The sequence below is a fragment of the Neltuma alba genome, unplaced genomic scaffold, assembly GCF_004799145.2.
Source record: "Neltuma alba isolate B1F8T4 unplaced genomic scaffold, ASM479914v2 tig00013379_pilon, whole genome shotgun sequence".
NCBI classification, from domain to species: domain Eukaryota; kingdom Viridiplantae; phylum Streptophyta; class Magnoliopsida; order Fabales; family Fabaceae; genus Neltuma; species Neltuma alba.
In genome coordinates, this window is record NW_021637641.1 from 68,195 (window position 1) to 94,008 (window position 25,814).

Here is a 25,814-nt window from a genome sequence, read left to right on the forward strand (position 1 = left end):
AAAATAAATATAAATGTAATGTTTTATTCAAAATTTCGAAAGAATATAAAAATAAAATCATTAAAAAAGATTATTATTAGAATTTATAGAATGAAGAATACAATTTTTTTTAAAGATGTAATTAAAAATCAGGTGAAATTAAATGGACTTGATTAAAAATTAGTTAAAATTATAAGGACCCGCATATTTATTAATTCTACAGAAAAATTTTAGGAAAAATTGTTGAAAAATCTCTTAATAAAATATTCATTGCACAAAGGTGTCTGAATTTTGTAGGTTTTTGAGTAGGTCTAAATGTAACTCTCTCTTTAACTATGTACAACATGTCTTAAACTATGTGCAAAAAATTTTCGTAAAACACGTTCGACTCATTTTATAGCAAATGCAACTTTTTTTTGAATTGTGTACAGTTTATTTTTAACTATATGCAAGAGTTTTCAAAATAAAAAATATTTATACAAAACCTGAAAATATTTATGCACAATTGAAGAACAGCTGTATTTGTTGAAAATAAGTTGCATATATGTGAAGAAGAGCTATGTCCATTAAAGATAAGTTGCACCTTTGGTAATAAAAATTTGAGTACTTGTTCAAATTTTAGGTATCTTTGGGGAATAAAATTTTAGGTATCTTTTGGACAGTAAAATTTTAAATTAGGAGTTTTCAGACATTTTCCCCAAAATTTACCAAGTATTAATCCAGAAAATATTTGTTATTTTTCGATTAAATAAAATCCTCCGTTTTTGAAAATCTTGGTAAATTTTAGTTAATTTGATTAGATTTAAATGACATCACTGAGTGAAGTCAAAAAATTAGAGATTATTTTTATGTGTTTAAAAAATTTGAACTCAAATTGTTGTTAAAAAAATTAGATTTTCCGCCGCTTAAACCAATAAACACCAGTACACAAATATTTAACCGACATAATCTTGATTCCTCAACTGTGCAAAAGGTCAATAACATCAAATATAAAACAGCATTTTGCATAACCTCATTCACATATATAATAAATTGGCAGTTTAAGTTTTACTTAGTAATGGAATTAATTAAAGAAGTCTATCGTCCCAAAACATTAATTAAAAATTCAACTTATTGATTATTTTTAAATAAAATTAAAACTAAAATAGTTAAAATATCTTTATTTTTGAAGTCTTAAATTATTAAAAGAGGTCGAAATATATATATAAAAAAAATAATCAAAACTCTGATCAATGGGGGTGTCGTATAATATATTGTCGGAAATTTTACATCTTGTACTCACTATAAAATATTGCACTAACATGATGAACGTTGAGATTCTTTTAAATTAAAAAAAAAATGAAGAAGTTGGTGCCATGATCCCCTCATATTCCAGACACAAAATTGAAATTATAAAATACTCTACTTTCTCTTGCCTTGTTAAACGTAATGGCCCTAAATAAATAAAATCATAATCCTTAATTTTTATATATATAAATATATATAGTTGAGGGACCCATTCCCTAGTCGGTTACTCCCGTCTTTTTTTTTTTTTTTAATTTAACAGTGATCAATACATTTTACTTGAAGTGAATAGAGGACTTTATGTAGTTATTATTGAGCTTCAATTTGAATTCTTCATACTTAAAAGTTTCAAGAAAATTAACTTAATGTTTAATATAAAAATATAACAAGTATATGTTTTAATCTAAAATTGAAAAAGCACATCTTCTTTTAACTTTACATAATTTTTCATTTTAGTTCCTTAATTTTATAAATCATTTTTTCAGTTCTTTAATTCTAATACTAATAAACAAAAATGCTGACATTGAAATTTTATATATTAAGAAAATATTATCTGCTGGAAAAAAAGATATTATCAAATGCTGGCATAGTAAATTTAATTTACAAAATAATAATGATTGTGATTAAAAATCATTCTTTGTAACAAACGATGTTAGGGGTTAAAATACTACAAAATATTTTATAAAATTAAGGGTTAAATTGAAAGCTTAAATAAAGTTAAATGACCACATGTGCACTTTTGTCTTTCAATTATATAGTTATTTATGGAAATTATATATTCTTAAATTATTATTAAAAACTCACACTTGTTATGTCTGATTATAGAATGTAATGCATATAAGAATTTTCCTAATTAAGATAAGATTAGAAACAATTACACATGATCTGTTTCAAAAAATATTTGTACAAAGAAAAAGGATCAATGATGTGAGAAAGCAAAGCAATATTGTTTAGCTCAAGCCACATTTAGACATTCTCAAAACAAAGTGATACAAAAATGTGATTGCATGTGTGTACGTAGGGCTTATATTTCATAATTATAGTTATAATCTCTTTTTTCTTTATATACATGTAATGTTGTAAATTTTGTATCAATTTCTTTCTTACTTTCTCTATCTTACAGAACACCAATTGTCACCTTCTTTTTTCAATTTAATTTTCGTACAAATTTCACTTTTTCATCATTACGAATTTGGCTTCTTCTTTTCTTTTTTTTTCTGTATGCCAAATTAATTGTCAAAAATCGGAAAATCCAAGGGTGAAAATATAATCCATCAGTTAAATCTTAGTAGTTTCATATTACATTTGCGAATAAGTAAATATGAAAGAAGATGAATCAATGAGAATAAAATAATGCTTTAACGTGTTTCATGCAGGAAATGCAACAGAAAAATTTACTAAAGCACCTCTTGGCCAACTCATTATTCCTTTTCTAGAAAGTAAACATATAACGTACGTTCAAACAAAATAAAACAATTTTCTACAAAAGGGTTTTCTCTTAAAAATAGTAAAAGCTATAAATATATATGATAAAGATAATAATAATCAAATAATGCCAGCTTTATCATGTTATGAATATTCCCCACAAATTAAATTCCTTTCAATAAAGTCGTGCCTGCCGACTCATATAAATAAATAAACCATGAAAGAAAATAATAAATACATATATACATGAATACAATATTAATTAACATGACGATAAGGATTAATCTAAAATATGATAGCATGCGAGAGGAATAAAATCAGATTATCAAAGAGTTTCCAAAACCTCGAGATTAATTATTTATAGAATTTGTTGGCAAAAAAAAAGTCATTTATGGAATGAAAGTACAAACAAAAAGAATACCTTTGGAATGATAAGATTTTGATTCCCGCAACAATATTAATTAATTAAACTGCTACTCAATTTATACGTACAAATTAATGTCACGTACTACCGCAAAGCGTGTGTTGTGATATACATGGCAGGCTCTAAGCATAAAAAATAATAAACTCGCATCGATATATGTGTGTGTGTGTCTGTGTGTGTATATATAAGCTTCATTAGTTGGAAAATTACTTTAAAAAAAAAAAGGAAAATCAATAATTTAATAAGGAGAAACATTTTTTTTCAAAAAAAAAAAAAGTGTCCCTTAGTATGTGTTTGACCCACTGTGGAGGAAGCGCCTTTGACGTTAGATTTTACGCGTAAACTCATAAGCATTAAAACCAGCTACGCATGTTGATACAACTTTTTTTCTTTTTTCAATAACAACTCAGCTTCAATTTTTTTTTTTTTTAAAGTTTGATTCAAATGAAGTTGCACTGAACATTTGGATTGACTGGTAGGAGTTGTTCCAGGTTAAGAAAAAGTTAGGGGTTTGATCCTTCTTTTTTTCCCAGGAAAAGGTTGTGTGTGGCTCTGCTATGCTTAAGATCTCATTTTAAAGAAACGGCTATATACATGAAACCAATAAAAAAGTGTGTGTGTGTGTGTGTAAAGTTGAGCAGAAATTACATAGTTCATGCCAATTGTGAGTTACCACTGTACATATATCACTCTGATTTTAAATGTAAGTCACTTGTAGGGAAAAGTTTTGGTCGAAGATGTAAATCACTTGTAGTGTGTTTAATGATTATTTTTCAGTTTTACCTTTATATAATTCTTATTAGAAAGAAAGAAGGGAGAGATATAAGAATGATTTATACTAGAAGGGGAGGAAAAATATTAATAAGGATAAAATTAAAAAATCTTGTTAATTTAATGCATTTATTACTATGTAAAAATGTGCTACAAATGACTTATATCACGATCGAAATTTGACTTGAGCCTTGCCTTAACTAGTTTGCGCGTATTTAATTGTACAAAATAATGATTAAAAAAAGATTTTACACAGTTCATTTTGCAGATACCAAGACACTCCATAGTTGCTGCTGTTCAATAGCATAGTAGATCATAATATCTTGAACTGAACTCTCATATCTTTGAAAAGAGATAGGACAGTTGGCAGTTCATGTTGTCGAGCCTGAACATAACAGAAATGGAAGGACCGTTACAAACACCCGCTCATACCTAGATTGCCATGTTCACCAACATGGCATTAACATGAAATGCCTAGCAAATCCCTGAAAATGTTAATCTGGGCAGAAAGAATCCGCCTTTACATCTGTCCACGTAATGTCTGCAAATTCGTATAAAAATTTCCTTTATTTCAAACAATCTGGAAAGTCTGAGTTATATTCTTGAACAGGAATATTAATGTGGTAGCTAGGATTTTCATGTTGTTGCAGACAAAAATCCAGTTAGCAAGATAACCCTGTCCGGTTTCCTTAGCTTTTTAATAATCTCGGACTCATCCCCACGATCTCAAAGCCGTCCTTCTTTAGATGTCGTTTCCATTCCCTTTAAACCCAAATATCATATTCATTCTCCAACCCCACGTCTCCAAATTGACAGTTGTAAAACTCTCTCTCTCTCTCTCTACCAGTCTACTGTGCAATATTTGACCTCTGTGCTTCTCTCTCGCCTCTCCTGATTACTAGTTATTTTAATGCACACCAACTGCTTGAAGTGGGTCCACTGAGAACTTCAAGTGGTCCCACTAAGGGCTTGGTCCTGAAATTTGATTCCACAGTACGAGGGCTTTGTCTTATGCTGCTTATTGGTGATGGTGAAGCCAATCCCTGTCTCTCTTCATTTCTGCTAGTCGGGTATAAATAGAGGAATACCCATCTCCCGAGAGGCAAAGAAACAAAATCTAGCTTCTTCTGAGAGGGAAAAAAATAGAACACCTTCAATAAAAAATGGAGGCTTCTGGGAGGATTTCCGAAGAGTGGAGTTCTCTTAGTGGATTGTACACAGCTGAGGAAGCTGATTTTATGAATCAACTGCTTGGTAACAACTGTTCAGTCCCGGAAGAGATACTATATGAAAATTCAACTTTGGGATTTCCATGTGCGTTTTGGCCTGGACATGAATCAACAGTTGTGAGCGTCACGGGCATCAATAACAACACTTCATATTTTCCTTCCAATGATGCTGATGCTAATGCTAATGCCAATTTCTTCAGTTTCTCACAAGGAAGTAGCTCCAGTACTGATATTGGTGTTAGATACCGCCCTAATGATCCATCCATCAATTTTGATTCTGTGTCCATGGGTTTTTCTTTGGGGGATGCCAAAATTTTCCCATACAGTGTTCAAAGCCATGACCATTTGAGCCATCAGATCAATGAAAATACTCATGAAGAGTCAGTTGTTGACCCAGTTAAGAGGGTTCTTGCGGTTGCTGACAAGAATTTTCAGGCTAATAGGGAATGTGAAGAACTAGTTTCTTCTGAACCAGCTGAAAAGGGTAAAAACACCAATCTAGAGAAGTCAGAGAAAAGATCTAGGAGCTCTTGGGAGGTAACATGACACTAAACATCATGCCCATAATGTTAAACAATGTTTTTTTGGCAGAGTTTAAGCGTTTTTTTTTTTTATGCAGGTACAGAAGAACAAGAGGAATGTTAAATCAAAGAAGAACACAAAATCTGAATGTATAAGCAAAAATGAAGAGGATAGGAGCTTGCAGAGGCAGAGCTCGAGCAGTGGCTGCTCAGAGGATGATTCCAATGCTTCTCAGGAGCTAAATGTGGGGTCCACTTCAAGTTTCAGTCCTAAAGATTCTGCATCTCTCAAGTCTAATGGCAAATCAATGCCTGCTAAAAGTCCTGCCGCTGATCCACAGAGCGTATATGCGAGAGTAAGTTCCCTGAAAAAGGAGTTTCTATCTACCATTTTTTTCCCTAAGGGTAAAGGACGAGAATTTAGAGGTTTTCCTTCTGTATTGTGCAGAGAAGAAGAGAAAGAATAAACGAAAGGTTGAGAATCCTACAAAACCTTGTCCCCAATGGAACTAAGGTAGCTTTCTCAACTGCAATTTAACTACTGCTAGAAACTCCATTTTGGTCCAACTGCAATATTACCTGCTCCCTAAGAAATTATCTTTGATTTGGATCAAATATTGTTTTACTCTTGTTAAATGCTTTGATTTAGATGCTTAGATTCTGAGCTTTTCTTCCTTGATGAATTGCAGGTGGATATAAGCACCATGCTTGAGGAAGCAGTTCAATATGTGAAGTTCTTACAGCTTCAAATAAAGGTAACAACAAGAAAAGAAGCTCTAAATTTTCATCTAAAAACTAAAGATTGGATTATTTCTTTTTTCTCACATTTTTAACTTGACTCTCTGACAGCTTCTCAGCTCTGACGATCTGTGGATGTACGCTCCTATTGCTTACAATGGATTGAACATTGGCCTAGATCTTAACATCACACCTACCAAACAACCATAGGAAATGCGTAGGATAACAGCAATTTTATTCGGTCACTGATTCCTACAGACAATGGACTAAAGTAATAAATTGGGCAAAGTTTCTAAGTATTCTTGAACTATAATATATCAATATGAGTTGATTTATTGATTCCTAATTAGTAACACATTTGGTTTGGGAGCAGAGAACTATTGCCAAGAACTGTGTTGGTTCACTAATCTCAAGTCATTGGCTTCTTATGTATAATATTGTAAGCGGCTTCTTATTCATTAGCTTGAGTTTCTAAGCTATAGATCCTGTTCAGTTTTCTGCAAAATTGACCTGCAATAATAGATATATGGCTTGATTGTACTTTCAACATACATGTTTTAGTCAAGAGAGCAATTTAGTCTCTTTTGTTCTTTTTCAACTTAACCCTTTTGGTTATATTAGAGAAATAATGATGCCCTTCTTTCTTTGTATATTTGTTTGAGAAATCTTGTCACTAAAATGCTAATTAAAGTAAATTATCTTTCTAATTATTTGAATCAGAACACTTTAAAATAATAATCAGCCATGGCAAATGTTTGACATCGTTTGATCACAAATAACTATCACGTCTAACATTGTCAATAATTAATTTTTCATAAATAATTCGAGGGACTAACTTGTCATTGCACTTGTTGGCATGAGAATTAAATTGAAACACTACTACTACAATGTTTAAGTTAATGCAATAAGATGATAACAATTGTGTCCGGACTCCGGAGTAATTTAACTGTACCTTTTAACTTAGTGATAAATGTTGGACCTAACCCAAAAATAAAACAAAATAAAATGCATCCTTGTATAAAATTTATATATGTGTGTGTAAAATAAATATATAAAAATTATCATGTAAATACTGCAATTTTCTGTATGGTGCTCCTGGCCATGTGCAGGCTCCACCGTCTGGTTGAAAAGAGGGGGCAAAAAAGGAACTCAAATAAAAATAAAAAACTGTGTTAGTGCTGAACTATTTACACACACACACACGCTGCGTCCTTATTATAATGCATTCTCTAGAGGGAGTATGTACTCCCTTGGTCCTAATTATTTTTAAATCACACCATTTAATCAGAAATAAACTTGAAAAAAAATTACTAATTTAGGACCTATTTAATGCTTTAACTGCCAAATTTTGATATGTGAGAATTAGTTAAGAATAAAGACGAGAAGAACTATATATGTAAGCATGGATTCTTGAGAGAACAGAAAATAAAGGTCAACTAAAGAAGGTGCACCTAGCACGCTGCGTAATGGAGGTAAGGTTGACGTAGTTTTTTGCTCTAATGTTGAAAACTTGTAATCAGATTATAATAAGAATTAAGACAGGATGAGAAAAATAAACGACCATTCCATTTGTGGTGAAATCATTGCGCATTAATTGGAATTAACATTTTTTGACCTTCCAAGCTATGTTTGGATGACATCCCATAGATGTTCATCATTAAGTTTTAAAATAATCTTGAAGCCAAATATATTTAATATATATTAATAATGTTGTTCTAAATTATTCAGTATATTCATTTTATACACTTGATAATTTTGGAGGCCTTTGTTCTTGGTAAACAAAAACATTGTAACAGTCCGATTTTCTTGAAGGTCAAGAGTTCAAATTGAGATTTTGTAAAAAAAAAAAAACCATTGAACATGTCACCAACACTTGGTCAATTACTGCCTCAGATAGCAAGTGAAAAATTCGGCCATGATTTTTTTCCCCAACAAAATGGCTATTGGCTTATTTATAGCAAAAATACACTTATCATGGTAATTTCCTGTAGAAATAATCTAGCATTGCAAGGTACAACATCTCTATGTACAATTTGTTAAATGACTTGATGGCAAAAAGAAAAATCTTTTGAAGGTTAGGTTTGTGTCGCATTCTTTTGGGTGAAGGGTGAACACCTCTTCTATGAGCTTCCAAGTCCTAAACACTGCAAAAGCGTCCAGTCATACAATTTGATGGTTTCCCAGGACATCTATCTTCAAAATTACATCTTTATGTCTTCTAAAATAACACCATCAATTTTTCAAAGAAAAAAAGTACGTGACCCCAAATCCCATTCTCTTGTCCTATGTAAGTATTAAATACTCAGAAATCAATCTAAAAGTAAGTACAGGGGGGGAAAGGGTTAAAAATTACAATCTGAGCATCAAATGCATGGAGCAAAGATGTGCGATAAAGTGAACACTCTGAAATTACAGACTCAAGTGAAATTTCGTGGCCAGCCCTAAACATTCAGTTCTTACAGTATCAAGCAGGCTACATCCCCAACAAGAAAAAAAAAAATGCAGGACAAGTAGCTTCTGGGGATATTCTAGTGTCCATGTATGATACAGCTAAAGCTAATATATAAAATTCAATGCACAGAATTCTGGATGGGCTCACAAAGGAAATAGGAAAAGCCTCATCCATGACATCCCGGGAGATTCACAAATTCTTCTCACGCTCTTTCATCACTGACATGATTTGGAACTTCTGCTTGGCTGTCCAATGGCATATACTGTGCCATGATTGCCCTGATCTCAGAATCCATGTATTGCTGCAGAACAACGCACACAAATACCAGTCAAATTTTTACCCAATTGTACACAAATTACACAGAGGAACTATCATTCACTGATAATCAACACCAAATATTATTAATCAAGCAATCTCATGTCAGCAAATTGAAGCAATCTTCTTGCTATGGAGTCATTAGTACACCATGGTAATATTTTATAAAAATTAACAAAGCTAAAAGTGGTGAGATTTTAAGATTCACATAGTTTTTGAGTGGCATAAAATATTGACCAAAGTGGTATCATCTTAAGCAACCTGGTCTCCTTATCAATAATAATTTGTTTTTGATGTCAGTTTCCCAACGAGATGCATCTGGATAACACAAGGTGTCCAAAATACTGGGGCTGAGATGACAGGATATAAAATGCCTCATGCTTTTGTGTTTTCCGATTAAGATTTCTAATATAAGTTTGGCAGACTTGAAACGTTGTGGGTCTAGTGATCTACTTCCAACCAAAGGCCACTATAATGCTATGGAAATTTGACAGCAAGTATCCAATAAAATCACCGAACGGGCAAAAGGTCAACGAGCTTACCCTTATTCTATACTTGTACACAAGATATGCCCCACCAGCAGCAATAGCTAAGCCAAGTAAAATGACCCAAAAAGCTGCCCATGCAGATCTTCCCTCACTTGCTGTCTTGCCTGTAGATTACACAACAGGGAATATGAAATCATGTTCAAATGAAGTATATGAAAAAGAAATGGAGTGTAATGGACTCACTTATGCAAGCATCATGGTCTCGGATATACAAAAGATTCCCACTACAGCTGCAGTCATAACTTCCCCAGGTATTCTTGCAGCTACATTCAGGGCACTGACAAGCTTTCTTCTCCCTGCACTCATCAATATCTGCACCAAGGAAAAAAATGAAAAGAAAATGAAAAAGAATAAGGATAAGGAGTTCAATCTCATTCTATCCTTTTCCAGTTGCAGCGGAAACATTCCGTAGATTCTTGACCCATCTCATTTTCCAGTTATCACAATCAAGTCCACAAAACTTGTCAAAAAACCAAGGATTAAGACCCCACAATTACTTCACAACTAAAATGAAAATCTGGGGAAAAAGAAGGGTTAAAAGTTCTCATTTTACATCAAGAAAGGTTTCAATTGACAATTGGGAGGCAATGGAAATGCCATAATAGAGGACCATACTTCAATCTAATACTGTCATTTTCCAGTCACCATGCTTGATCCAGGCGATCAGCATTAAGGGCTCAAGTATTCATAGCATATAATATTAAACCATAAACTTAGAGAAAGCTTTAAAATGTTCCACTTTAGCTTCACAAAAAATATTATACAAGGTCCAGCATTTTATTGATGATAAACGCTGTAATTAGCAAGCATCATGGATAACAACAATGAACGACAAGGTTCTGGTCCCAGGAAAGAAATATCACCCAATACACACACACAAATAAGGTCACAGCATCCCTCACCTTCACAACTTTTGACACCATCCCCTCTAAACCCTGGAGGACATTGGCATTTAACCTCTCCATCATCCTATTCAGTAACAACTTTGGTCAGTTACAAGGAAATGAAATTCAACTGTCATAAATTTGAAGGGGACAAACAAAATGAGCAGAAGATACACATTGCTCACCGAACAAGCAGAAAATGCATGTCCATTCCGGGCTTCATGCCAACAACCTCCATTGTTTATCTTGCACCTGCCAGGTCCACTGGCTGCAAGCCAGAAGAAACCAGAATGAATGAAACTATCAAATATAAGAAGCAAAAGAACCACGTGTTTTACTTGCTTGTGAGATTGAGAGGGCCAATGACAGAACCCATTTGAAAGTCAGGACCATATGGCCGTCCCATCAGCAGAACTGATGACAAAACACATCCATACAAAAAAGGACCACACTATTTCATTTAAGTTCCCCACCGACGAGCAAAATATTGCAGAGATTCATGCCAATAATTTGAACATGGAATGGTTTCTTCAATCTAAGGAAGGAATCTCAAATCAAGACACAAAGTGACAATGTTACTGATAGCAAATCATTTAAGAGATCCCAGATCCGGGAAGAAAGAAAAGAAAAAAGAACGCTAGGCATGCTCGGTGGCAATAATCCAGGTGAAATCTAACAGAATTCACCATGATTAAGAAAGCAAACGCCAAAACCTCTATTAATGAAAAAGCTGCCCTCCCAGAATTAAGACGTTAGATTCCTAGTATCTTTTGAACAAGAATCAGTCCAATGAATAAGTACAAAATCTACGCGGCACAAGGTCCATGAGTCTCTAACTCCCAATGATACCACAGCAACATTTCAAATGAATGATTATTTAAAGGACCTTGTGTCATCAACAAAATAACAAGCATGCAAACACATAAACATATCAGATATCATTTTCCTTGGAAAAATAAACTCCCATATAAGTTATAGAAGTAGGCATGAAAAGTCAATAAGCAAAGCGTTACAGCTAACATTCTAGTGGAACTGCCCCTCTTAATCCAAAATCTCCCTTCACACTCCCTGGAGAAATGTGCATGCATTTGCGAGAAAGAGAGGGCATGAAAATTTCAAGTTTGGGTAGGTATTCTAAATTTTATACAAGAAGCTTGGAAAGAGTAGAGGAAGTATTTCACATGCATCAAACAGTCAGCCGCAAACTTATCGAGATCATTATCCACAATGTATTTACCCTTCTTTTTTTATTTCCTTCTGTTTTTCATTCCAAGCATCATGAGCATAATCGGATAAATGACCCAAAAAGAAAAGGAAAAATTTATTGTATTTTAACCTTGACACATAGTATAACCATCTCCCTTGAACTGCACGCCATCAACAAGGGGACATTCACATACTCGCCCACGGAATGTATCCTGAGCAAATGTAGATGTGTAAATAGGGGAATAACTATCTGTTAATCAGAATGAATTAAGTTATTTCATAATTTTCGATAACTACCTTGCATGCAGTGATGTTGGCCACTTTATCCTGCCAACAGCCACCATTGTTGTCCAAGCACTCATTTGTTTCTACATCTGCCAAAAAAAAAAAACCATCAAGGTGAAAAAAAAAATCAGATTGACATAATAAGCAAACCAAAAACGCCCCGGGGGGCTCTATATCATAGCACCAAAAGCAATGTGAACCTGAGCTCAAGCAAACGGCTGGTTCAGTAGTTTCCTCAAAACCAGCACAAATAGCCTTCAGAACAGCACCTTTCTCCAACTTTCCTGAAAGTAAAAGCCTTAGGATTGGAAAAGTCCATATCATTATCTATTATACAAGGCAAGAAAGACAAACCTCGATACTGTCGATTATTGACAACAAGAGTGGGCAATATGGTAACATCACCCCGCGAACCCTTCCCAACCTGAAATTAGCAGTGTTTTGTAAGTGTCCTGGATAGATAAATTGATATAACCAGAGGAATAACAGCATAAATTTAAATTTAAAATAATAACAATAGTGAAGGAGAGTACTTGAGCATCTTGCTCTTCTTTCAGAACAGGATTTTCAGAATCAGCGTCTGGATCTCCCATGCACTTTTCAATCTTGTTATTATCAAGACCTGCAAAATTAAAATAGAGACATGAGATGTCATTGTCAACATTCAGCACAGCAGCACCCAAATAAGGCATAATAAGCTGTGACAGATTACTAACCGAGTGACTTAATAACAGCATCTGCACATTCCTTATTGTATTTCTTTTCCTTCATGGGGCATCTTATTTGAAAATCAGTCACATAGTCCCACCAAACCCAGGGCTTTTTAGATTCATTTGCCACTTTGAAGACACATAACTGCCTTAAATTCTCAATAACCACATCTTTCCCGTCATAACCTGTGCTGAAGTCCTGCTCTGGATCAGGGGCGCAATATCTTCCATGATTTATGCACTGGGACTTGCACTGCTTGCTTAGAGTGAATGCCTGAGGACAGTACCAAGTTATATAATGCGGAGTAAACTGAGTGTAACCACCCTTCTCTAGTATCTGCGCTGCACCCTTGAAATCCTTTACAAATTCCATCAACATATCACATTTGACCCCACACTCATCATTGCTGTTGGTCCATAGCTCATATTCCACACGATCATCTGGATGAGGTACAGCCTCTCTCCAATCAAGATTTACATTGACCATCTCTCCACTACTTATAGCTTTCTTCAATCTTTCACCGAAACTTTTCTCAATGAGAGCAGAGGGTATTGTAATATTCTCTATGTATTTTGCAGATGACACATCCTCTTCAGGTGTGTCCATTGTTATTAAGGGTTCCTCAACATCATCCGCCACAAGAACTGCAGAAGCTCCTGCCTTTTGAGCATTCCAGACCTTCAAAGCAAAGAAGCAATCTGAAAGGAACAGATAAAATGCCTATAAATACACCCCCAAGAGAACACTTTTAAGACTTATAACTGTATAACGTGCTACTTTGATGGGGGGAAAAATAACTGTAACAAAATGAACAAATTATTACCATCTAAAAATAGAAAACCAAATAACATATCTGGATTTGTAGGCGTTCAATTATCATTAAAAATCTAAATCATGCATTTAAGCATCAAACCACCCAAAAGAGACACAAACTGCCCCTTTTTTTGATTCAATTAATTAAAAAAAAACAGCATCCAACGGTTAAAACACTAGATTAAAGTAAAATTGTTAATGAACAAAATCTTTTCCCACCAAAATTAGAGCAAAAAGGCAAATTACCCAAGCACGTAAAAGATACAGCCAAATTATAAATGCAAAATGACATGATGAGATACTACATTATCCATGGACCAAAGCAAACCGAGAGAACTACCACTGACAAAGAAAACAACTTTTGCATATTAACAAGCAGAACAAACGATTGAGCTAGAAGGAGCATCTGCAGTGAAGCGAACCAAACTGCAAAACTCATAACGACTATCAATTAAACCGAAAAAAACAAAAGGATTAGTTTAACCTCAATCCCCAACAAGACATGCAAATTCATCAAGTTCTTACTTCCACGATCGAGTAAAAGGATTGTGGGAAGAGCTCCAGGCCTCGATTTGAAGGAGAGGCCAAAGTCATCGAACTCTTTACAAGCCTTCTGGTTATCCTTAGGGTACACAACAGTCCCAGCCATGCTACCTCCATACTGAGGAATCCCAAAGTTCCCGATCGCACTGTCATATGTACCTTTGATTTTGTCCGGCGAGGTCACCCTCAAGCTGTTCTTCTCCACCACGAATCTCCCCATTGACGAGGGGGCGAAGGACAGTAGCAGAAACCCTAGAAAAAACCTCAGCAATGACCTCCGAAGCTTCATCTTTAAACCCCAAAAAAATCAGGGTTTCCAAATGGGTTAGCTTCGAAAATCAACAAGAACACAAATTTATTCCTTCTCTCAACTCCCCTCTTATTTTCCGTAGTTCTTCTGTTTTGCTGAAAAAAGAAAGAACTGTTATTGCTATCGCCAAACAGCAAACGAATATCGTTTAAAGATGAAGAAGCTGTGGAAACTTGGAGACGCTCGACTCCCTGGTCCAGTGAGAGACAACACCACGGACTCTCATTTCTTAATTAGTGGTAGTTTGATTTGATCAGCTTATTTAATTATAAAAGTTAAACTTGGTTAGTCTATCTTCATATATTGATTGGTTGAAGCGAAGAAGACAGAATTAGACTTGATATTGGACCAAAAAAAAAAAGACTTGCCTTTAATAATTCGTAATTTTGAATATAAATTATTATTGTTAATATTAGATCTACAGATATTTTTTAATTTTTCAGTTATACTTACAAAAATAAGATGCATGTAAAAAAAAAATTTTTTTTGAGCAATTCAGTTTTCTTTTCAAAGAATTGGGAAATCAATTATGTGTTGAGCTGTTCCATGAGTTTAAAATGGTGCCTTCACCAAATTATCCAATTAATTATTTAATTTTGTCATTTTCACGCTGATGTTACATTTTCATTATAATTGATGTCTGAGGGTTAGATTTTTTTTTTCCCCCCTGGTTTGCGCGTTAATTGAAATTTTAAATATTGGAGGCTGGAGCCACGTAAAACTTAAAACTTTAAGCTTCTCTAAAGCTGGCTCAAGTAAAAAGAAATGAGTAATGTATAATTAGTGGCTAATGCGCCAAATAATCATGACCTAATAAATTTAAGATTCTTAATGTATAATAATTCAAAGAATCAAACATTTAGAGGTATTTTTAATTTTAAATATCCCCTTGTGTGCGGATAGACTGGTGGATCCAAATTCATTATTCAAAACTTTAATTTGAAAGTAACACTTGTACTTCATTTAAAAAAAAAAAAACAGCAGCAGGACAAAAGATTCATACCCATCTAAATATAAAACGGCAAGAGATTGCATTTTAATTTACTGATTAGTTTTTTATTTGGACAAAATATACTGATTAGTTTAATTTCAATCAAATAATGGCTGGTCGATCTTTTTTTCTGAATAAAGCAATAAGTTTTTTTGGCCTAAAAAAGAAATAAAGTATTTTTCTTTTTTCGGTTATGCCCAAAAAATATGAACTTATTTTAGAGCGAAAGATGCAAAGAATCCAAGAAGAAACGGGGTAAAAACAGAGAGAGCCACAATCAAATAAATGCTAGTACAATTTGATATAATTTTTTATCTAAAAACATGCTACGTTCAATTCATAATATAAAAACCAAATAATAATTTACAAAAATTAAAAAATTAGTTAAGTTAGTAAAATGCAATAAATATGTATTCATTTTCTTAAATATCATCTTTAATTTGTGTATTAAAAGTATTCCTTAATAAAATTCTTTTTAATTTATAAGATATTTTAGAAAAAAAAATTGTGAATTTTAGAGATAGGGCAGGATAAGATTTTATATTTACAATCAAATTTAATTTTTAATTAGTTCTTATATTAAAATCAGAAAAGACTATGCAAAACATGGTTACAAAGAGAAGCATTTTAGGGGGGAAAACATAATTTATATAAGTGACTACCTTATTTAATTTTCAAGAGAAATATACTATATATTTTGATTTGATATTATTGATATTATTCTAAGTGGACGTGAGTCAGTGTGATTCCCATAGAGTGTTGATTAATCAAGTATCACACATTATAAAAGTAAATTAAAAAATAGACAAAAAATAAATAAATTGATCTAAACATACATTTAATATATCGAATCAGCAAAATAATGTTTATGCACTGTGGCCATAAATAAATGTAATTAGGAATTATGCATGTCAATGTGAGAAACGTTTCAACGAAATTTTTTTATTAAAAAAAATCGTCTTATTCAAAAGGAACACGTTATTTGGGCCACCAGCCAGCTTAAGCAATAGGAGTTTGACAAGTGTCCACAATGACTCACCCAAACCAATCCTGGGAGGCCACCGCGTTGAAGCAAAATATTGAGGACCAGGACCACAGATTTTCCTTTTATGTAATGAGAACGCAATTTTTAGCATAAGGAAAATAATATCTTTTGTTAACTATATTGTTTATTATTTTTTGAGATAGTATAATAATAAGAGTTATCCATTCATATATATAATTTATTTTCATTACGTAACAAGAATTTGTTTTATTTTATACGCCCAATATAGCAAGGAGTTTATAATACTCCTCTGATTTTTAATATAAGATCTATTTAACTAATTTAATTATATTAAAAAATTAGTAAGTTAGTTAATTATAAAAATATAATATATATTTTTTAAACTATCATAATCATCTTTCTTAATATCCTCACTCCCTCTTCTATTTGATTATATGGTTAACAAATATCCATAGGTATAATTTAAAAAAATTAATAAATATAAAAATATATCTTATATTAATATCAAAATTAACTTAATAATTTTTTTTACAAAATTAATTTAATATTAAGTTCTATATTAACTTTTAGTAGAAAAAGTTTTTTACTGATAAAAAGTGGTCTATTGAACCAAGGTTTAAGGTTTTCGTTGGAAGACACACTCCGGCAAAAAACAGATCAGTCGCTTTGTGAATATTTATTTGATATAAAAAAAACTAAGAAATATAAGCAAATTACTCCAATTCCAATATATGTAAGGAAAAGAGGACGGAAGGTAAAATAAAATAATGAGAAACGTTAATCACGTGGGGATACGAGTGTGGGGACTGGGGAAGAGAGAGAGAGAGAGAGGGAGGGTATAGTGGTCCATTCAAAGAATATAGAAGGACAGGTCCTGTCGATTCTGCACATTAATATATTTTGTCGGTTAGCACATGAAAGGCAGCGATAAGATTGCTACGGTCTGCTTTGCTTCGGGAAGGGCAATGCCTCCACCTCCACTTCCATATTTAATTTGATTTTAAGAAAATTGCGTTGGGGATCCCAAGAAGAGAGAAAATACAACAAAAATTTAGTAATTGTTTACAAATCCCACTTAGGAGCTGATCCTAATAATATAAAAAGTGAATAGACTCATTTGCACATGGAATTCTGACGAAAAAACGGTAAAGAGAAACAGAAAGAACTGATTTCTTGCATTTTTAAGTTCTTAAACATGAGAAAAAAGAGATTGACAACAAAATAACTAAATTTTAAGTGTCTTCCATCTTTATCATCTTTTGAGGTTTAAAACTTTCTTTCCCCTCATCTCTTAGAAATTTTAGTTAAAATTAACTCAATGAATTTATAAAAACACATGTATAAAAACTTTCTCCCATTTTGATTTTTTTTCTGATTTTGATTTTATTATTATTTATTTTTGAAGGAGTTGATTAATGCAATGAAATGATTGTTACAATTTTAGACATTCCTTAAATATATTTTACTAATTTTAGGCTAAGTCCAAAGGAGTTTTGGCTTCATGCTTTTATGCCGTGGAAGGTTACATGGGGCTCGGTTTTGCTTTACCATTATTTAGATTTGTTTATTTAAAGTACTTATAAGTACATTTTATATATAAAAAAAAATTCTTACATATTTCGTATTTTATAAATTACGATTAAAAAACTACTTATAAACTATTTCAAACACAATTATTTGTGTGGGATGCTTTGAAGTTGAAAGATTACCAAGAAGTTTCTTCCACCTTTTATTTTTTGTAAAAAAAAATTTAGGTGAGTTAGGTCCTAGGGTTTACCATGATTAAGACATGTCTCTAAACTCAAAGAACATTTACAGAGATATTTACACATTACCCATTAATAAAATTCTCATATTAATAATGAGATTTGAACTCAGGATATTATACATTTTAACTAACTTCTTATCTAGAATGTTTGTATAATGCAAATGGAAAAGCTGTGCTGGCATATAGGCCTGGGCTTGTGGGGCAACTCTTTGGACAACTGCTCTTCTAGGTGTGTTTGGTATAGGGATTTCTTAGGGAGGGAGGGAGGGAAGGAGAAGGATTTGAATCATTTCCCTCTTGTTTGGCAACACCAAATTTTATGAGGGGATAAAAATTTATAAATTCCCTCCCTCCCCTCCTTAACCTCCCTTCCAAATTGGAAGGATTTTGAGGAAAGGCAATATTTATCATATTTGACCATTATGCCCATATTTTGTCATGTTGTGATTATTATGTCTATATTTTGTCATGTTGTGACCATTATGCCCACTTAAATAATAAGAGTAACATTGTTCAGTATTAAATATTTTTCCTTCCCCTCCCTCTTTTTTTTTATAAATCCAAACAAATAATGAAAATCCGTTCCACTCTCCTCCCCTTCCCTTCCCTCCATTAAAATCCTTCCCCTCCCCTCCTCTCATTGACCAAACTACCCTCCTTTTAGCTCTTTGGACAGCCACCTCTTTTAGCCGCTTGGATAGCTCTTGCACGACAAAGCACAAGTTACATATCATATTCATAGGGCTGTTCTTTCCTCTTACTGTTATTTTTCTCTGTTTGGTTTCATTCTTCATGAGAGAGGTTTGCACATTATTAAATGATGGTTTGTGGATGCTACTTGTTAGGTTTAGATTCGATTAATAATACAATATGATTGTTGGCCAATAAAATTAGAAAAATGAGTTATCCATTTTATAAGCTTTATTTTAGATCTATCCAACCATTTAATATTTTTTTTTAATTTTACAATTAATTAATTTATTCTTTCTCATTTGTTGTTTTCTCATTTCTCATCCATTCCCTTTCGTTATCTTTCTTATTTATTATAAGGCATATTTAAAAATAAATATAGTTCTAACATTTTATTATTTTTAACTAATTTTAACTGATTTTTATTATGTGTAAATCAATTATTTAAAGCTTATATTAGAATGACTTCGTACTTATTTTGAAATTGTTATCTTACGTAGACTGTATAGAACTGGAAGGAATACATATTAATTTTATTACTATCCGCTTTAAAAGAGTATTGTTCTGTACGAATATCTTTGACTTAACCCTACTTCCTCTGCTCAAAATATAGTTAATTTTATTGGAGGGACTTGATTTTTTTATAAAATGAATTTATTTTTGTCTAAGCACATTTAATGATTTTTTTTTCAATTTTATCCCCATATATTTTCTCTTCTCTTTAATTTATTTATTATATTTTTTATTTATTCTCTTTATTAATAAGAGCATATTTAGGAAAAAATAATGTCTTATATTTATTGTTTTAAACCGATTTTAACTAGTTTTTTATCCATATAAATAGATAAAGTTAGCTTATATTTTGAACTGAATGGAGTATCAAAGTTATTCAGTTTACACAACAATTAATTAATTGCATTCATAATGCAGCTGGCGCCACACATGCGCTTATTAAATTTTGATTCCCAAAATTTAAGACCTATATTTAATTCCCTAATCTAATCATGTTATTGTGTTAACTAATCTTTCCCACTCACAATACAAGTCATTTTCAGAAAAATAACTTGATTCAAAATACAAGTCACTTAGAGAGTAATTAATGCTATTTATAAATTTTATCCATGGATTAATGCTTAAATATAACTTTATATATTTTCTCTCATTAACAAGCTCATTTAATATGGATAAAGTTATGAAATAAGATAAGAGTTCTATTCAACTAACGTATAAGTGCTTACAAGATCTTAAGATACAAACAAGCTCGCTCTCACACCCACATATTCTTTTCTCCACGGTCTGAGACTCTCAGTATATGTAACTAAATATTCTTTTGAAAAATGTGATAATTCAAAAACAAAAAACAAGCTAAGAAAATTTATTTGAATAGGTAAGAATATAACACACAAGATCATAAATTCAAATTTTAACGTTAATGTGAATGCTTTATTAGTAGATAATTCTCTAAGTACCTTCCCACCTAGAGACCTTATGAGATGTATCACTATTTCCATCCAAATAAAGGAGGCAATCGCATAAATATATTATCACTCGCCTTTTTTTTTTTTTTTTAATCTTACCATTGAGAACATGAGAATGTGGTCATACCACTTGGCAGACATGTCTGAGCCAAAACAAAACATGAAAAAAAAAAAAAAAAACCACTCGGCTGGATAGTACATAAACACAAAATATAAAAAGACACACCATAATTCTTCACCCTTTTATTGAGAATCACAGTTCTGAAACGTCACGGTGAAGAAGAACTAGAGATGCCCTTCACAAGAAGTGAATTTGCCAGGCTTCACACATTAACACGTTCATCAAGACCTTGGCACTGCAAGTAGAGGGAGACCCTTGTCAACGTGAAGTGTTAACATGACATGGTAAGTCACTTTCCTTGTTTCATCTTCTAATTTGAATCTGAAGAACCTAAGAAGAGCCATTGAAACTATCTTCATCTGCCTGTAAGCAAATTCCTTCCCTAAGCACATCCGAGGTCCAGCCTGCAAATGATCATGGCATAAGGGAAGTATTAGCACCAGAATGAGTGAAAATTGTCAGCAATGAAGAAAATAGGAGAGGGAAAAATGATACAAACATGGAAAGAGATGAACTTGAACGGAGATTCAGGCTTAAAAACTTACATCTCTTTGAGCCATCGTTCGGGGCGAAATTCCTCAGCATCCTCACCCAAAATGTAGGTCATGCGACCCATAGCATAGGACATGTAGTACACTCCATCGCCCTTTTTCACAGCGTAGCCATCAGGGAGGATGTCATCTACTTCTGCTGTCCTTCCATCCTTGAGTTACAAATCAAACATAGATAAGTAATTACAGCAAAATGCATATCGTACAAATTACAAAGCAAGTTTGTAACACAATGCTGCTTAAACCATGTATGATCACAAGTCAGGTAGAGGGTTTTATTTTGTATAGAAATAGGAATGTGTTGGGCTGCATTATGGCAGTAATAGGTTGTCGGTTCAATCTCATTTATAATCTCAGGTCATTAGTGCTTGTCTTTGTGATTCCAAAAAAACAAAAAATCACAAGTTGAGAAAACTCAGGCCCATAGCCAAGCTCATGTCAGCTCTCATCATGGCCTGTGAGAATTGCTGCGTATGAAACAAAAGTCAGGTAATGGCAATTTGCTTTACAGCTTAAGGAGATGTGCCAAAAATTGCTCATTCCATAAGCACATATTTGAACAGGTTATATCCAAAATGGGCTGTCTCAACAAATTCAGTTTCCCTCTGCCAGAATCAAATCAATTAGTGCATCTGACATGGCTAACAAATACAAATCACAAACTGTATAAGTAAACATCTGATAAAACCCTATACAAAACAAGAACAACGGAGGTTAATTGATAAAGTCTAGAACATGAAACGCGAAACAGTTCTAAAAATGAAACCGCAGGATACATTCTTAAGCAATAAGGGTGAAAACTGTTATACAACTTACAACTGGAACTGCAGGGTACAACCTCAAAGTCTCCGACAGAGCCGCATGAAGATAATGCATTTTCTCAAGGATGTCTTCTGTTATATTGTCCACAAACTCATGTATGTTGGGCTTACCTTCCTGCGTGCCAGTGACTTCTGTCACCTCTTGTGCAACCTTCTCTTGGATGAGAGGGTGCTTGCAGAGCAAGTAGAAGAACCATGATAGAGTGTTGCCAGTAGTGTCTTTGCCTGCAATCATGAAGTTCAGAATTATATCCCTCAGATACTGATCGTTCATTGTGGGGTCCTTCTTGCTTGCCATCAGAAACCTAGAGAGTATGTCCTCTTTATCAATCTGAAAACCTCCCAACAAAGTTACAAATGTCCCCATCAGTTCAGAGAATTCTCAATAGCACCACTCAAGAAAATTGTATACATGAAGACCAGCAGTAGTTTCATACTTTTTTGGAAAAGAAAACACTGCATATTTTCTGAAGAAGGCTTTTTCTTATCGATGACTTTTGACCAAAACATCAGATTGGTTTAAAGAAAATACTTTGTTATGAGGGAAGCACAAAAGTAAAAAGAGATTTCCATAAAATTAGAAACTAATTTTCTTCCAGAGGCAAAAGCACCTTAAATCAAAACAGAAATGAGTCATCTTAGCAATTTAACGGAAACAAATAGTTTTTTAATACTAATGAAATTGGTGAACGATTTTATTAAAAACAAATGCTTTCTTGACACACAGCATTTTGATAATCAGATTTAGGGAAAGGAAAAATGACAAGGAAATTTCAAACAAACTGAAGCACAACCATAACATATAGTAGATGGTAATGACTCTGTGATCAACTCACTTGATCTTGCTGATTAGCCAAGCGTTCTTCTTTGATCCTAATCACTCGATGCACGAAATCATCAACTACTTTCACATTTTCTTGAGGGTAGCTTCACAGCCAATGTTGAGAAACCTCTTTAGCTTCCAAAAGGGATCCACATAGCGCCAGGAAATTATAGCATTTGCCTCATCAAAAGCCTTCATGAATTCAATCCCCTCTTTGCTTGATCCCTCTAAGCAATTCAGTTCCACTCCAAACCCGACTTTGAATATAGAATCCAACGTGCATCTCATTAATATATCCTATAAAGGAACAAAACTTTATATATGTCTTGCTATGAATTCTAAGATGGCATAAAGTGATATCTGCAATTAGAAGGAAAAAAACCCAGCATGGAAGCAAAACCATTTTATAGTATAGCCTTTCAAGGACTTCAAAGGATCCACACTAAAGTTTCCACTCAAACTCAGAACCAGAAGTCAGTTGCCATTTCTCCCAAGAAGAACCACATAAATTTCCTAGAAAATAATCAAACACTTACTTGCATATCAAAAGCCACACTCTCCTTGGAGAGTCCTGAAATAATCCGTACCAATTTGGCGGCGTTGGTTCTGAAAGCAGAGCAGCTGAAATCCCTAAGAACCCTTGTGGAGAACTCATAGCTCGCGAGCTTCCTCTGCTGCTTCCACGTTTCCCCGTTGACTGCGAAAATCCCCCGCCCAAAAAGATCAACCATAAGATCCTCATCACGCTTGCCCTTGTTGTACTTACTGAAATGGCTTTTCAGAACGTGCTCGACGTTTCCCGTGTCGGTGGTAAACAGTTCGCTCATTCCGGACCCAGAAGCCGAAAAGTGGGTAGAGTTTTGGCGACTTCCGCCTGGTGATCAAAGAGGTTACTGAAGGAGGAGCTGGTGGAAGACGGTGCCTTTGACGGGGGCGTATTTTGGGTCTCCGATGGACTTCCCGGCGTACAGGGAGACAAGGAGGAGAAAAGAGAAGATGAAGAAGAGACCCAGAAACGAGAAGAGTGTGAAGGTTAAAAGGACAAAGAGGATTTCCATTTCAGGTGATGAATTTGTTATACGGAGACGTTGGTTTGTTTTGCTTCTCCTTGAGGAAGAAGACGATACAAGAAGATTCACAGAAGGTCCGATTAATCAAATCTGTAAGGGTCAGGAATGGAGAATCAGAACTTGAAGTGAAAGTACAGGCCGATTGGAAGGAGCGTCGGAGTGAAAACGACTAGAGCTCAACTCTGCTACTCAGCTACTCAGCTACTGCCTACTGCGGTGGTTCACGTCAAATTGATGTTCTCAGGCCATTGGATGCGTTATCCTACCTCATGTCTTTAATATTTAATATAAAAGGTGTACTGCAGAAAAAAAATTATAGTTTTAAAAATAGTTTTATTAAATATGTAAAGGAATTTATTTTAATTTATAAAAAGTGCTTTCTAAAATGTATTTTTAGACAATCCAACACTCTCCTAATAAAAAAATCCAATTTGCTTGAATAATTTGAAGAAAGCAAAGAAGTTAGTAATTATTTCTCTCACTAAATTTACTTTACTTGTAAATTGATATAATCTAATAATTAAGATAAATATTTTAAAGAAATTATATAACATATATTATAATTAAATAATTTATTATTTTTTAACTATTTAAATTAGTCAATTGCGTTTTTATATTAAGGATTGAAATTAATATTAAAGTACTAGATACATATAACAAATATTACTTCTGGTCTTTATTATAAGAGCTAGTTAAGTAATTTGAGTAAATTAAAAAACTCATTAAGTTAATATTAGTAATAAATAGATATTATGCTTCCTAAAATATCTTTAGTAATTATGTGTATTAGTTAAAATTATTATTTGACAAAACATATATAACTACTATAAAAAATATTTCAAAAAAATTAAATAAATATAAAAAAAATAAATTGACATATTATATTTAAAATTAAATTAAATGTTAAACTAATTTTTTCACTGACATTATAGTCTTCTGTAAGCCGTTTAGCTTTTTTTTAAAAAGAAAAAAAAAATCCTTAGTTGCACATAAATATCCTCGAGGCACTGTTGACGTTACAAGGAGCTGGTTGCTTCATGGGTATGCGTGTCTGGAATGTCTTGCAATAGTGATCATCGGAGCACTCCGAAGCTGGTTTGGAGGCTATTGGCCCAGAGCACAAAATTAGGGTAGACGTGGACCCCATGACTGGTGCGTGGTTGAATTGGATTATCACTTTTTCTTTTAATTCTTGTCATTGTTTTTATTTTTATTTTTCACAGACTGAAACTGACATTCTAACTAACCGTTAAATTTAAATTGAAAAGTTGGCAAAAAAGTTTTAAAAATTGAAAGAAATAATTAATATTTTAAATTTTAATTGTCGTGTTTTTTTTTTAATTTGGAGGAATAATTATTGAAGATTTTTTGTTATAAAAAAAATTAGGTAAGGGTCCAGGTTCAACCCAAAATAAGAGCACGGGTTTTGAATAGCTCTTCCTAAATAATACTATCTCCCATTCTAATTATAAGACCTAGTTTATTAATTTGAGGAGATTAAGAAAGTAAGTTAAGTTAGTTATTTGTAATAAATAAGTATTGTCATTTTTAAAATATCCTTACTAATTAAGTGTATTGGCTAGAACTATAATTATTAGAAGGACTATCTTAGAAAAAAATATATAAATATGAGAGACAAAATAGATTATGGTCTTATAATTAAGATCAAACTAAAAATTAAATAAGATTTTATATTAAGGACCCCAAGTAGTATCAGGACAAGCGAACCTATGTTGTACCTAAACTTTCCATTCTTCCATTCTAGAATGCCTCTTTAAGTGCCGTGACGGAAATGAACCCCTCCCTGTAGTTTCTACTATGGAGCTCGGGACTCATGGACAATAGGTACTACTTATTTAAGTTGGTAATGGGCGGCTGGGCTCACCAAATCCGGGCCCTAAAAAGGATCTGGTGGACTGGTGGTGGGGCGTGGTAGAGTTGGAAGAGTTGGTATACTAATTATTGTTGAGGTCACGGTGAAATTACGCAGAAGATCCCTATAATTTATGAAATTATAAATGAACACCAGGGTAAAAAATTGTCAATTCTGATACGGT

At 33.1% G+C, this 25,814-nt stretch overlaps 2 protein-coding genes and 1 pseudogene across 2 annotated transcripts; 1 reads left to right on the plus strand and 2 right to left on the minus strand.

Moving 5' to 3' along the window:
• The first annotated feature begins 5,046 nt into the window (after positions 1-5,046).
• LOC114736884 (transcription factor bHLH84-like) lies at positions 5,047-6,581 on the plus strand. Its single transcript, XM_028924770.1, has 5 exons — positions 5,047-5,649; positions 5,732-5,989; positions 6,082-6,147; positions 6,323-6,388; positions 6,483-6,581. The coding sequence occupies exons 1-5, from the start codon at positions 5,047-5,049 to the stop codon at positions 6,579-6,581; spliced, it is 1,092 nt and encodes a 363-aa protein (XP_028780603.1).
• A 2,105-nt stretch (positions 6,582-8,686) lies between these two features.
• LOC114736882 (vacuolar-sorting receptor 1-like) lies at positions 8,687-14,434 on the minus strand. The gene is made up of 12 exons (XM_028924768.1): positions 14,111-14,434; positions 12,778-13,470; positions 12,595-12,683; positions 12,416-12,485; positions 12,262-12,345; positions 12,074-12,150; positions 11,907-11,988; positions 10,756-10,838; positions 10,589-10,655; positions 9,870-9,998; positions 9,681-9,790; positions 8,687-9,124 (listed from the first exon to the last, which is right to left on the minus strand). The coding sequence occupies exons 1-12, from the start codon at positions 14,415-14,417 to the stop codon at positions 9,026-9,028; spliced, it is 1,890 nt and encodes a 629-aa protein (XP_028780601.1). The 5' UTR covers positions 14,418-14,434; the 3' UTR covers positions 8,687-9,025.
• Positions 14,435-20,409: 5,975 nt separating this feature from the next.
• Positions 20,410-23,931, minus strand: LOC114736879 (cytochrome P450 704C1-like; annotated as a pseudogene).
• Between the last annotated feature and the right edge of the window lie 1,883 nt (positions 23,932-25,814).